We start from the raw sequence: 12,844 nt of genomic DNA on the forward strand, positions 1-12,844 counted from the left end.
TCATTTATTTAATAATATCAACTAAATTATGGAAGGATTTAACTCTACTCAATAATCAAATATTTAATTTAATTAATTAGCATAGGTGGGTATATTATTCATTATCATTTTCCGAACTTCTTATTCGATTACTTTCTTATCTCAATTTCTGGTCTCGGATCGACTTTAAGGCGCCAGAAAAGTCGTTTTAGTCGATTAAAGATATAAAAAAGAGATTCAGAAGGTCATTTATTTTATTTAGTATTCTCACAAAAAATTTCGTTTTATATTTCCCTGACCTACTACTGACTTCTAAATACAATTATTCAAGACTGCAATAATTTTGTTAAATAAATATTTAAATACTCCTTTTTTCTCACAGGGATTGAAATTTCTTTAATTTCAATTTTTAACCTTCTGTAATTTAATTGTTCCTAATAATTACATCTATAACCCTTTTTAAAATTTTGTTCATTATATTCTAGAATTAAACTTCTCCTCTAAATCAATTATTTTTGACAAATAAATTTAATAAATAATTAATTAATTTTTATTAAATGAATACGCCACCAAAAACTTGAAAATTATTATTTTTTTAAATGTTAATTTTCATGTAGCATTTTATATAAAAAATCACCATGTAAAAGGATTTCGACAAAAAAAAGTATTTTTTTTTTTTGCTCGTATTATTAACAATTGAATATTTTTAATACTTTTATTTAAAAAATAAATTTTAGAAAAAATTATTGGCCGATTTTAATTTTAAAAGAAAATTTTTTTGTTGAAAAATATTGAATTTTAATAAACAAAAAAGTTGTTTATTTATAAAAAAAAAATATGTAAAAAAACCTCTTTACCTACGAAATTTACAGTTGAAAAAAAGTCTAATTTTTCTTGGCGAATGCGAATAAATGTATTAAGTGTGAATTATTTCATACGCGGTAATCAAAAAATTTTTATTTTATCTACTTCTCAATGCGTGCTATTTCTCCTCTCTTCGGAATAATATTCATAAAGGTTTAAAAAATAAGTAGAATTTTTTTTTACTTGAAATTTCATGGATAAAATTGAAATCGGTCAACAATTTTTTCTTAAATTTTTTTTTTTTTAAAGTAGTAAAATTATTTAATTGTTAATAATAACACGAGCAAAAAATTTTGTTTTGCAAAATCCTTTTACATAGCAATTTTTCATATAAAATGCTACATGAAAATTAACATTTAGAAAAAAATAACAATTTTCAAGCTTTGGGTGGCACGTTTCTGAAACTCTTACTCAAATAGATTTTTACTATAATTATTATTTTTAACAATTTTTTCAAATTTCCTCAAGAAATTCAATTATTTAAATACAAAAATTCAATTTTTTATAATAATTGTAACTGCAACTCTTCATGGTTTTTTCTTGAAGTTGTTAAAGTGAATTATTAAAAATATATAACCAGAAATATTGAAACAGTTTAAAAATTGTTGGTGTTTAAAAAATTAAAATAAAAAAAATTCTTAAAATTAATTTTTTTAAAATATATAAAAATAAGTTTTGAAAGATAATAGATTTCTAAATTATATTTAAGTAAAAAAAATCCAAATAATTGATATTTATCTAAATTTTATGGAAATAATTGAATTATTAAAACGAATTTATGGAAAATATTAAGAAAAATCATGTTTTTAAGAATTTTAACAGCAAATATGAAAATCTCTGAAATTGTAATGATGAATCTAAAACAGTAGATTTTTTAAAAATTATAATTTACTTTTTTTGAAAGGAATTGAATTTTTAAGAAATATGATAAAAAAATTCTAAAAATTTATTTCTTAAAAATATTGTAATGTATTATTTTGAAAGTAATTAACTTTCTTAACAGATAATTTTTGACAATATATTGGAAAATATTAAATATAATTGAATTTTAAAAAATTAGAATAAAAAAATTCTAAGAATTACTGTTTTAAAAATTATTTTCGTAATCGTTTGTAACGATTACTTCCCAATACACTTTTAATAAAATTTCTCTAAAATTTAAAACTTTTCATTTAAAGATGTTTCATTAAAAATTTTGAGAATTCAATTATTTTCAAAATTTGCAATTAAAATTCTTCAAAATTTGATTTTACAACATTTAAATGAAACACTTTATAAAATCAATTTTGTTGCAATATTTGAAAGAAAAGTCAAAAAAAAGTAACACTATCCGAGGTCTGTAATTTTAAAATAACGCAATTTTTTGATATAATTGACAAAAAGAAAGTGGACAAACTTGGAAAACATTTTCCAAATTGAAGACTTTTTTTTTAAATAAACTTTATAAAATAGGGTAATATTTGTCTTAAATGGAGAAACATTCCAAAGAGGAAAAACTTGAGTAAATTGAAAAAAATATAAAGTAAGTTTACTATTTCCAAAGAAAAACCTGAACGGTCTGGGATTTTTATCACTTTTTACTAAGGATGAAAAAATATCCATTTTAGCAATCAAGCATTTTAGCTAGAAGATGGAGAATTCAACTATAATAGATTTAACAAAATATTGAAAAATCCTTGTAAGAAATAGAATGAAAATAAATTATTATTAATTATTGTGGAAACTTTATCAAATTTTAATACTAAATTTAACTTTGGATTGATTAAAATTCACTCTCCGGAAATAGTCAAAGTTTATAAAAATTTTCAAACAGTAAAGATTTTATTTTGTGAGTATAGTAAAAGTTATTTTATCTTTTCCGTACATAAAGTGAGAATTAGCAGACAGGAAAATTGAAATGTGAGGAGGAAAAATGAAGAGGAATGTGTTTGATAAGACGTTGATGGAGGGTTGAAACTTACTTTCCCATGTATTCCCCGTGAAGAACGGTATCGCAGCTGTGACATTTGAAGCACCAGACGTGCCATTGTCGGTCAAGCGCAACCAAGGCCTGACCTTCTCGTAATTGTTGCCTGCAACCAGCGCATGCCCCAGGATCATTAGATCCATTACCTGTAGCCTGCGAATTACCTACTGGAGTTGATGCTTCACGTATTGGAATACTAACGCATCGATGACACAGAGCTTGTCCTACAAACAAAAATCAACAAAATTTAATCACCCCCTGCACGATAATTACGTATCGATTAGTATCAAATTTCTAAACAATCAAATTCAATGCCATCTATAATATTACTTCCTTCAATTCAATTTTCATTGTCACACATTTTTTTCCACTTGAATCTAAAGTGACAACAAATTTAGATTGTCATCCAATTAATGACAATCAAAATTAAAAAATAGATCTTAAAAAAATTCAAACTATACTTTTTCTTTTTCTTCTTCTCTCCTTTTCTTTCTCTTTCGAGACGAAAAATAACTATAAAACAAAAATTTATTCTCGTTCATCTCACCTTGAACTAAAGTTACTTTAGTTCCTTGTCCTAAAAGAGGCTTCCTGCATCTCTGACAGTGAAAACAATTTGGATGAAACGAATGTTTTTCTCCTGCAGTGACTACATCGCCTTCAACGTATTCCCCGCAGCCTGCACACTTCGTACCCCATTTCTCGCGATAATCCTGAAAGGGAAAATAATTTCAGTTATTTTTAGCGTCAATTCCCTGTTGCAATATTTATGACCCATTATGCTATTAATAAATAATTTATTTTTATTACTATGTATCACTTTTATCACTGTTGTAGTATTATCAACTATTTCAATTTCATTACTCGAGCATTTATAAATTATTAACACAGGCTTTGCACTGGAAAATTAATTTTAAAGCTCAGCAAAAAGTTGCATTAAGACTGAGAAAAAGCAGTAACAAGTAACTATCGAAAAATTAAATTTATAAAATAAAATATAAAATCGTTTTAGATGATTCACAAAAATTTGATTTCTTATTTCATTTTCCTGACTTTCTCCTACTTTTCATAAAAAATATTTATAATTTTTTTATCCTGCTGATAACTTCAATTCTAAATTTTTGCAAAATGGAATTATTTTCTAAATAATAATTTTAAATTCTTCAACAATACGATTTAAAAATATTTTTTAAAAGTAAAACAAATAAATTTTAATTGTTTCTAAAAATTACAACTGCAATTCTTACAAAATTCAATCATATTTTTGGTTGAAATTTTTGAAATATAAAATTATTCACAATAAATTCTTATAAAAAATAGTAAATTAATAATCTTCCAAAATATTATTACAGTTTTGAAACAATTAAAAAAGTTTAAAGATTTCAATTTAAAAATCTTTTGAAATTTAATTATTTCGAAAAATTCACACTATAACGCTTTTAATATTTAATTATTTTGTAAAATTTTAACTGAAATTCAATTTTAAACCAATTCTTATTCGAAACATCTACGAGAATTCAATTATTTTAACACAAAAAGTAAATAATTCATTGAATAATTGAATATTTTTGAAAATCGGATCATTACAAAGAGTTCAATCAAATTTTTTTAACATGATTAAATTGTTTCGCAGAATTTTAATAAAATATTTAAGAATAATTGCATTTTTCGAGAAATTCATTTAAAATTGTGTTTAAAATAATTGAAATCTTGCAATGAGTTTTATTATTAAGGAAAATAATTCAATTCTTGCAAAGAATTTTTTTATTTATTAAAAAATTAATTGCTATTAAATATTTTTAAAGAATTTTAATTTAATTTAATTTAAATTGTATTAAAAAATAATTGAATTCTTTCGAAGAATTTCATTAAAATTTTAGAAATGAATTAAATCTTGTAAACAAATTTTATAAAATTTGTATTAAAAATATTGAAATTCCTGCGAAAAATTTTGTTATTTATAAAAGTGATTGAATCTTTACTAAAAATTTTAATAAAATTTTTAAAAATAATTGAATTTCTAGAAAGAATTTTACTATTCATGAAGATAATTGAATCCTTGGCCAGAAATTTATCGAAATTTTCGAAAATAAGTGAATTTCGACGAAAATTATATTATGTTGAAAAAAATTAAATTCTTTTGAATTGAATTTAAATTGTATTGATAATAATTTAATTCTCAAAAAGAGTTTAATTGAAATTTTTTAAAGTAATTCAATTCTTTTGAAGAATTTTAATAAAATGTTTAGAAATATTTGCATTATTCGAGAAATTTATTGAAAATCGTATTAAAAATAATTGAAATATTGTAATGAGTTTTTTTATTAATAAAAATAATTGAATTCTTGCAAAGAATTTTATTAAAAATTTCGAAAATTATTGAAGTTTTGAGAAGTGTTTTTTTATTATTTATAAAAATAATTGAATTATTGCGAAGAATTTTATTACAAATTGTCATTAAATTGTTATTCAAAATTACAAATTATTTGAATTCTCCTGAAAAAATTTTACACTTTGTGAAAATAATTGAATTTTTGCCAAGAATTACATAAATAAAAACTTTCGTAAATAATTGAATTCTCGTTAAAATTGTGTTAATTGTAAAAATAATTTCATGTTTGCGAAGAGTTTTGTTAGATTTATTTTAAATAATTGAATTCCTTTAGTAATTTTTTTACTAAAATAGTAGATATTTAAAATAATTGAATTTCGAAAATTTTTGACAATAATTAAATCGTTTGAAGGAGTTTTATAAAATTTTTTGAGAATTTTCTTATTTTAGCCATTAGAGGAGTTAAAGTAGTGCAAAGTCTCAAACATAAAAAAGTAGTTTTTAGTGTCATTTTTTTCTATTTAAACATTTTTAAAAATTACTATACAAAAAAGAAAAATGATGGGAATGAAATATTTGCGTAATTAAGAATTAATTTTTTTTAAATAAAAGAAAGTTTAAGGGGACTTTCTGGTCAAGGATTGTAAAAAATTCGATTTTTCTTTCTTTGCTTTACAATATTCATAAAATTACTGTCCGAAAACATTTTTGAAGAAATATGCAAAAAAAAAGTTATAGCAACTTTTATAAATAGAATGTAAAACGCTTCGAAAACTTTAAACGCGTTTTTCTTGAAAACACTTTTTTGAAAACGGGGAGACACTTTTCTCGAAATCTACTAAACCAATTTTAAAAAACCAAAAATTATTCGATTTTTTATCTTTATCTTAAATGTTAGAAAATATTTTTTTTTGAAGAAATAGCTTCGTTTTAACAATTCAACACGCAATTTAAAAGCAATTTAGTACCTTGGTGCAATAATAGGAACCTTCTCTTGCAAAAAATCCACCCTGCGCGAGACTCGAATTGCATTGCGCACATTTGAAGCACGCGATGTGAAAGTATTTATCTTGTACACGTAACACTTCCCCGCTGCATTTCTTCTTGCAAGACTGACAGAAGGTCTTTCCTGAAACAGAAACAATGTTATCAACAATAATTCCGATAAACAATGACTGAAAATAGCTGTAAAATCATAAATAATAACTCAACGATACATTTCAAGATGTCAAATATATATATATAAATATATCAGATAAAAAAAGAATAATTTCACAAGGAGACGATTATTATTTTTCAATTTTAACGCTAGAAAAAGAAGAGAAAAATTCATTAAAAAATAAAAATATCCTCGTAAATAAATAAAACACTTGTCACTCGTTAATTCACATTATAAAGCAAGTGTAATTATTTGCATTTGCGATTCAATGAATGAATCACAATATGATTAAAATTCTCAACGTGTTTGTCTGCTAAGGCGTAATGAATGTAATACAAAATAATATGAACGTTAAATTAAAGAAAAAAAATATTCACATTATCTAAGCATTGTCATTTTATTTTGAAATTTGTGTTATTAGGTAGCACGCGGGCGATGGTTGAATATTTTATATTTTTTTCCTGTAAATTTTAATATATAACCAGATAATTTTTACAATTGAAAACTTATTCTTTTCGAAATTATAAACACTGTAGGTAAGTAGTTATTTTTCGTTTTTTTAAATTATAAAAAATATCTTAATTTTTAAATAAATATTTAATCATTATTAATTTTCCATGGGAAATAAGATTTTTAAAATTTTAAATTCAAACCTTTTGAAATTCAATAACTTATAATGAATATTTCAATTTAATTATTATTTTCTACAATTTTTAACTAAAATTCTACATTATTAAAATCAATTATTTTTTATTATTATTTTCAAAAAAGTTCTTTGATATTTTTCAAATAATTGAAATTCTGCGATGAGTTTTATTATTCATGAAAATAATTGAATTATTGCGAAGAATTTAAAAAAAAAAGTTTCAAACAATTGATATTTCTCGAAAAAATTTATGCAAATCCTATTTTTAATAATTGAATTACTGTGAAAATTTCATTATTTTAGAAAATAATTGAATATTCGTGTAGAATTTTGTCGAAATTGTTCTTAAATAATTTTATTCTTTTGGAAACTTTTAGAAAATAAATATGAAATTTGGAAATGAATTTTATTAAAATTTTTGAAAATAATTGAATTCTTGTGATGAATATTGTTATTTATGAAAATAGTTGACTTTCTCCGCATGATTTAATTATTTATGAAAATAATTAAATCCCTGAAAGGAATTTTTAAAAATTATGAAAATAATTGAATAACTCCAAAGAATTTAATGCCAAATTTTAAAGCTTTTGATTTTTACGAAAACATTTATGCAAATTTTTTTTTAAATAATGCAATTCCAGTGAATTTTTAAATTTTTTTGGAAAGTAATTGAATCTAAGTTCGTGTAAAATATTATCAAAATTTTTTTTATGCATAATTTTTTTTTTCAATAACAATATTGTATACAAACTCATTCTTTTATTTTGGGGAAAAAACATTACATATATTCTCGTTTCTTAATATTTTTGTAGAAAATTTTCAATTTTCATAAGGGAATAATTTACATTATTTCAATTTTTAAATTACAATTATTGTTTTAATAAAATTCAAAGTTTTTTTAACAATAAACGAAACAAATGTTTAAAAATTCTATTTGTCAATTACAAATTTTCATTGAAAACGAAAATTTTTGAATTTTTAGAAAATAAAGGAAAAAATTTTACTAAAAAAAAATGTTCGGGTTCCTTCACATTCAAAAATTCCAAATTCAAACATTTTTGAACTTAAACAACTTATAAAAGTATTTTGGTATAATTATTTCTTTTAAAAATAATTGAATTCCTGTGGAATTTTTATTATTTTTGACAATAATTAAATGTTTGTCTACGATTTTATTAATTTTTTTTTTAAATAATTGAATTTTTCTCGGAAAATTTTATTAAAATAGTAGATTTTGAAAATAGTTGAAATTAGGACAAAAATTTTATTGTCATTTTTTAAAATAATTGAACTTTGGGAAAATTTTGTTATTTACAAAGATAATTGGGATTTTGACGAGAATTTATTTTTAAATTTTTAACATAATTGAATTTTGTCGAAGAATTTTGCTATTCATTTTTAAAGATAATTGAAATGTTGACAATTTTTTTTCGATTTTTTTGATAATAATTGAATTTCTGCGAAGAATTTTTTCAGTTTTAAAAATTATTGAATTTTGCAATGAATTTTATAAAAATTCCTTAACATAATTGAATTTCGACGAAGAATTTTGCTATTTATAAAGATAATTAAAATGTTGACAAAAATTTTGTTTTAATTTTTGAAAATATTTGAATTTCTGGAAAGAATTTTAATATTTATTAAGACAGTTGAATTCCTTTAAAGAATTGCGTTAAAATCTTAAAAATTGAAACTAATTTCAACAGAAATTAAAATTTTTCAAAATATATACTTTATAAAATGATTTATAAGTAATAACTTTATGGCAGTTCTTCAATAGAATTAAGTTATTTTTCACTGACACAGACGTTAATAAAATTTAAAAATGAAACATACAATTGAAAATAATTTTTTTTTAGATTAATGGTATTCAGCAAATGGCAGAGATACTAATTTAATTAGTCAAAAGTGGAGGAGATGAAAATTGTAATGGTGCAATAACTCGAAGCGAGAAAAGTTATAATTGAATTATCGAATAAGCGAGATATAATATGGGTACAAATCGCGTAATTAAAATGACTCCTAATTAAATATTTTCAATTTGGCACTCCGCGCAAGAAAAAAGTAAAAATTTGTCAAAAAAAAAAAAAGTGTTTTCGAATTAAGGTCAATCCTCTATTGTCTTCATGCATCATCGATTGAATGTTGCATGCAGAGCACGTAACAGTTGGCAATCTCATAAAAAGTGCAAGATGATTTTCTTGACTGGGCACGGTCAGCCTAGCCAGGTGCATGAGTCATATCACACGACATTCCAGTTTAACTCTTTACAATTTCCTTCCGACCAAAACGATCACGTAAATAAATAAGCGACAAGAAAAAAGAGAGAGTGCTGTTTATGTTTCCAACATAGTGATGTAAAAGTTACAAACAAAAAATAGTCTTTTTCACTTCTTTATAGGCAATTCCGCTTTTTGCATCTCAATGTCAGTGGCCGGACGTGGGCCTAATACAAAGGAATTTATTGTGCGAAAGTAACAGCTTTTACAACCAGCGGTTGAATATTTTAAAGCTAAATTACTCTGCTGTCTTGTTTTTTTTATATTTCCTTCAAAGTGTATTTACTGTACAATTATTTATAAATTAACCGAACGGAAATCATTTTTCGTGTCTGTGAACCTTGTCGCAAAATGTTTTTTTACTTTTAGAAATTGATTCTGACAAAACTGACCATATATAGAATTCAAAGTTTAGAAATATTAATTGTACTGACAGAGTAGCCACAAAAATTTAATTTTGTTTTTCCCTAACTTTTCCCTGATTTCCAGACACAAAATTTTCACTTTTTCCCTTAACCTAAAGAATATTCTAATTCACTCTGAAAATTATTAGATAATCAAAAATATTTTTTATTACATTTATTTCAAAACTTAAATTGTAAAATTATTCGAAAACATCAATAACTTCTTTTTTAAATAAATATTTAATCATTAATATTTTTCCATAGAAATGAAGATTTTCAAAAATTTTAAATTCAAACCTTTTTAAAATTAAACAACTTAGGTATAGAAAATTGTTATGTTTTATAATAATTTAGATTATCCTAAAATTTTTCAAAATAAAGAATTTTACCAACAAATTTTTAAATAATATTGAATTCTTTTGACGAATTTTAATGAAATTTTTAAGAATAATCACATTTTTCAAGGAATTTGATTAAAATTGTATCAAAAATAATTAAAATCTTGCAATGAGTTTTATTATTTATGAAAACAATTAAATTACTGAGAACAGTATTATTATTTATAAAAATAATTGAATTATTGCGAAAAAATTTGTAAATAATTGAAATACTGGGAAATTTTTATTATTTATAAAAACAATTTGTTTGCGCAGAATTTTATTAAAAAATTTTTAATTAATTGAATTTCAGCGAAGATTTTTGCTATTTATAAAGATAATTGAAATCATGACGAGAATTTTTTTTTTAATTTTTGAAAATAATTGAATTTCTGAAAAGAATTTTCTAACTCTTGAAAATAATTTTATTTTCGTGATTAATATTGTTATTTATGAAAATAATTGAATTTTGCAAAGAATTTTAATAAAATCCTTGAAAACAATAGAATTTCTGAGAAGAATTTTGATATTTATCTAGATAATTAGCGCGCTGAAACTAGCAGTCGCAACCAGCAGCCACCCATAGGCGTCCACCGCTCATATTTCAAGCATTTGCCCCTCCACTTAAAATAGCTAAAAAAGTACAATAAACATACGACAAACCTTTTGAAAATTACACAGGGTATATCCCTGAGTAAAAAAAAATAATAAACAATTATAAACAATCCTAATTGTTCATTATAATGTACAACAGTTGAGATTTTTTTTCTAAAAAATTCTACATTCACAGAAAAGTCTAATTTCTGAAAAATTTAGGCGGGTAGAAAACGAGAAGATAATTTTTTTCTTACTCTAGATATGTCTATCAGTAATAAAAAAAATATAAACAATCCTAATTGTTTATAATAATGTACAGCAGTTGAGATTTTTTTTCTGAAAAATTCTAATTTCACAAAAGAGTCTATTTTCTGAAAAATTTAGGGGGGTAGAAAACGACTATACAATTTTTTTCTTACTCAAGGAAATATATAGGGTAAGAAAAAAATTGTCTCGTTGATTTCTACCACCCTCAATTTTTCAGTAATTACACTTTTTTGTGAAATTAGAATTTTTCAGAAAAAAAATCTCAACTGCTGTACATTATTATAAACAATTATGATTGTTTATATTTTTTTTATTACTGATAGACATATCTAGAGTAGGAAAAAAATTATCTCGTCGTTTTCTACCCCCCTAAATTTTTCAGAAAATAGACTTTTTTGTGCACTTAGAATTTTTCAAAAAAATCTCAACTGCTGTACATTATTATAAACAATTAAGATTGTTTATATTTTTTTTATTACTGATAGACATATCTAGAGTAGGAAAAAAATTATCTCGTCGTTTTCTACCCCCCTAAATTTTTCAGAAATTAGACTTTTTTGTGCACTTAGAATTTTTCAAAAAAATCTCAACTGCTGTACATTATTATAAACAATTATGATTGTTTATATTTTTTTTATTACTGATAGACATATCTAGAGTAGGAAAAAAATTATCTCGTCGTTTTCTACCCTCCTAAATTTTTTAGAAAATAGACTTTTTTGTGAAATTAGAATTTTTCAGAAAAAAAATCTCAACTGCTGTACATTATTATAAACAATTAAGATTGTTTATATTTTTTTTATTACTGATAGACATATCTAGAGTAGGAAAAAAATTATCTCGTCGTTTTCTACCCCCCTAAATTTTTCAGAAAATAGACTTTTTTGTGCACTTAGAATTTTTCAAAAAAATCTCAACTGCTGTACATTATTATAAACAATTATGATTGTTTATATTTTTTTTATTACTGATAGACATATCTAGAGTAAGAAAAAAATTATCTCGTCGTTTTCTACCCCCTTAAATTTTTCAGAAATTAGACTTTTTTGTGCACTTAGAATTTTTCAAAAAAATCTCAACTGCTGTACATTATTATAAACAATTAAGATTGTTTATATTTTTTTTATTACTGATAGACATATCTAGAGTAGGAAAAAAATTATCTCGTCGTTTTCTACCCCCCTAAATTTTTCAGAAATTAGACTTTTTTGTGCACTTAGAATTTTTCAGAAAAAAAATCTCAACTGCTGTACATTATTATAAACAATTATGATTGTTTATATTTTTTTTATTACTGATAGACATATCTAGAGTAGGAAAAAAATTATCTCGTCGTTTTCTACCCCCCTAAATTTTTCAGAAAATAGACTTTTTTGTGAAATTAGAATTTTTCAGAAAAAAAATCTCAACTGCTGTACATTATTATAAACAATTAAGATTGTTTATATTTTTTTTATTACTTATAGACATATCTAGAGTAAGAAAAAAATTATCTCGTCGTTTTCTACCCCCCTAAATTTTTCAGAAATTAGACTTTTTTGTGCACTTAGAATTTTTCAAAAAAATCTCAACTGCTGTACATTATTATAAACAATTAAGATTGTTTATATTTTTTTTATTACTGATAGACATATCTAGAGTAGGAAAAAAATTATCTCGTCGTTTTCTACCCCCCTAAATTTTTCAGAAATTAGACTTTTTTGTGCACTTAGAATTTTTCAGAAAAAAAATCTCAACTGCTGTACATTATTATAAACAATTAAGATTGTTTATATTTTTTTTATTACTGATAGACATATCTAGAGTAGGAAAAAAATTATCTCGTCGTTTTCTACCCCCCTAAATTTTTCAGAAAATAGACTTTTTTGTGCACTTAGAATTTTTCAAAAAAATCTCAACTGCTGTACATTATTATAAACAATTATGATTGTTTATATTTTTTTTATTACTGATAGACATATCTAGAGTAAGAAA

At 22.9% G+C, this 12,844-nt stretch overlaps 1 protein-coding gene across 8 annotated transcripts in view; it reads right to left on the reverse strand.

Moving 5' to 3' along the window:
* Positions 1-12,844, reverse strand: part of LOC122498829 (actin-binding LIM protein 2) — a 77,387-nt gene that overhangs the window by 33,801 nt on the left and 30,742 nt on the right. For all 8 annotated transcript variants that reach the window (XM_043606778.1, XM_043606775.1, XM_043606781.1 and 5 more), the window contains exons 2-4: positions 6,110-6,270; positions 3,357-3,522; positions 2,805-3,033 (exon numbers count right to left, since the gene is read on the reverse strand). In XM_043606778.1, the coding sequence (XP_043462713.1) occupies positions 2,805-3,033; positions 3,357-3,522; positions 6,110-6,270 (556 nt within the window). The remainder of the gene's footprint in view (positions 1-2,804; positions 3,034-3,356; positions 3,523-6,109; positions 6,271-12,844) is intronic.

This window comes from Leptopilina heterotoma, unplaced genomic scaffold (genome assembly GCF_015476425.1).
Source record: "Leptopilina heterotoma isolate Lh14 unplaced genomic scaffold, ASM1547642v1 Lhet_16, whole genome shotgun sequence".
Taxonomy (NCBI): domain Eukaryota; kingdom Metazoa; phylum Arthropoda; class Insecta; order Hymenoptera; family Figitidae; genus Leptopilina; species Leptopilina heterotoma.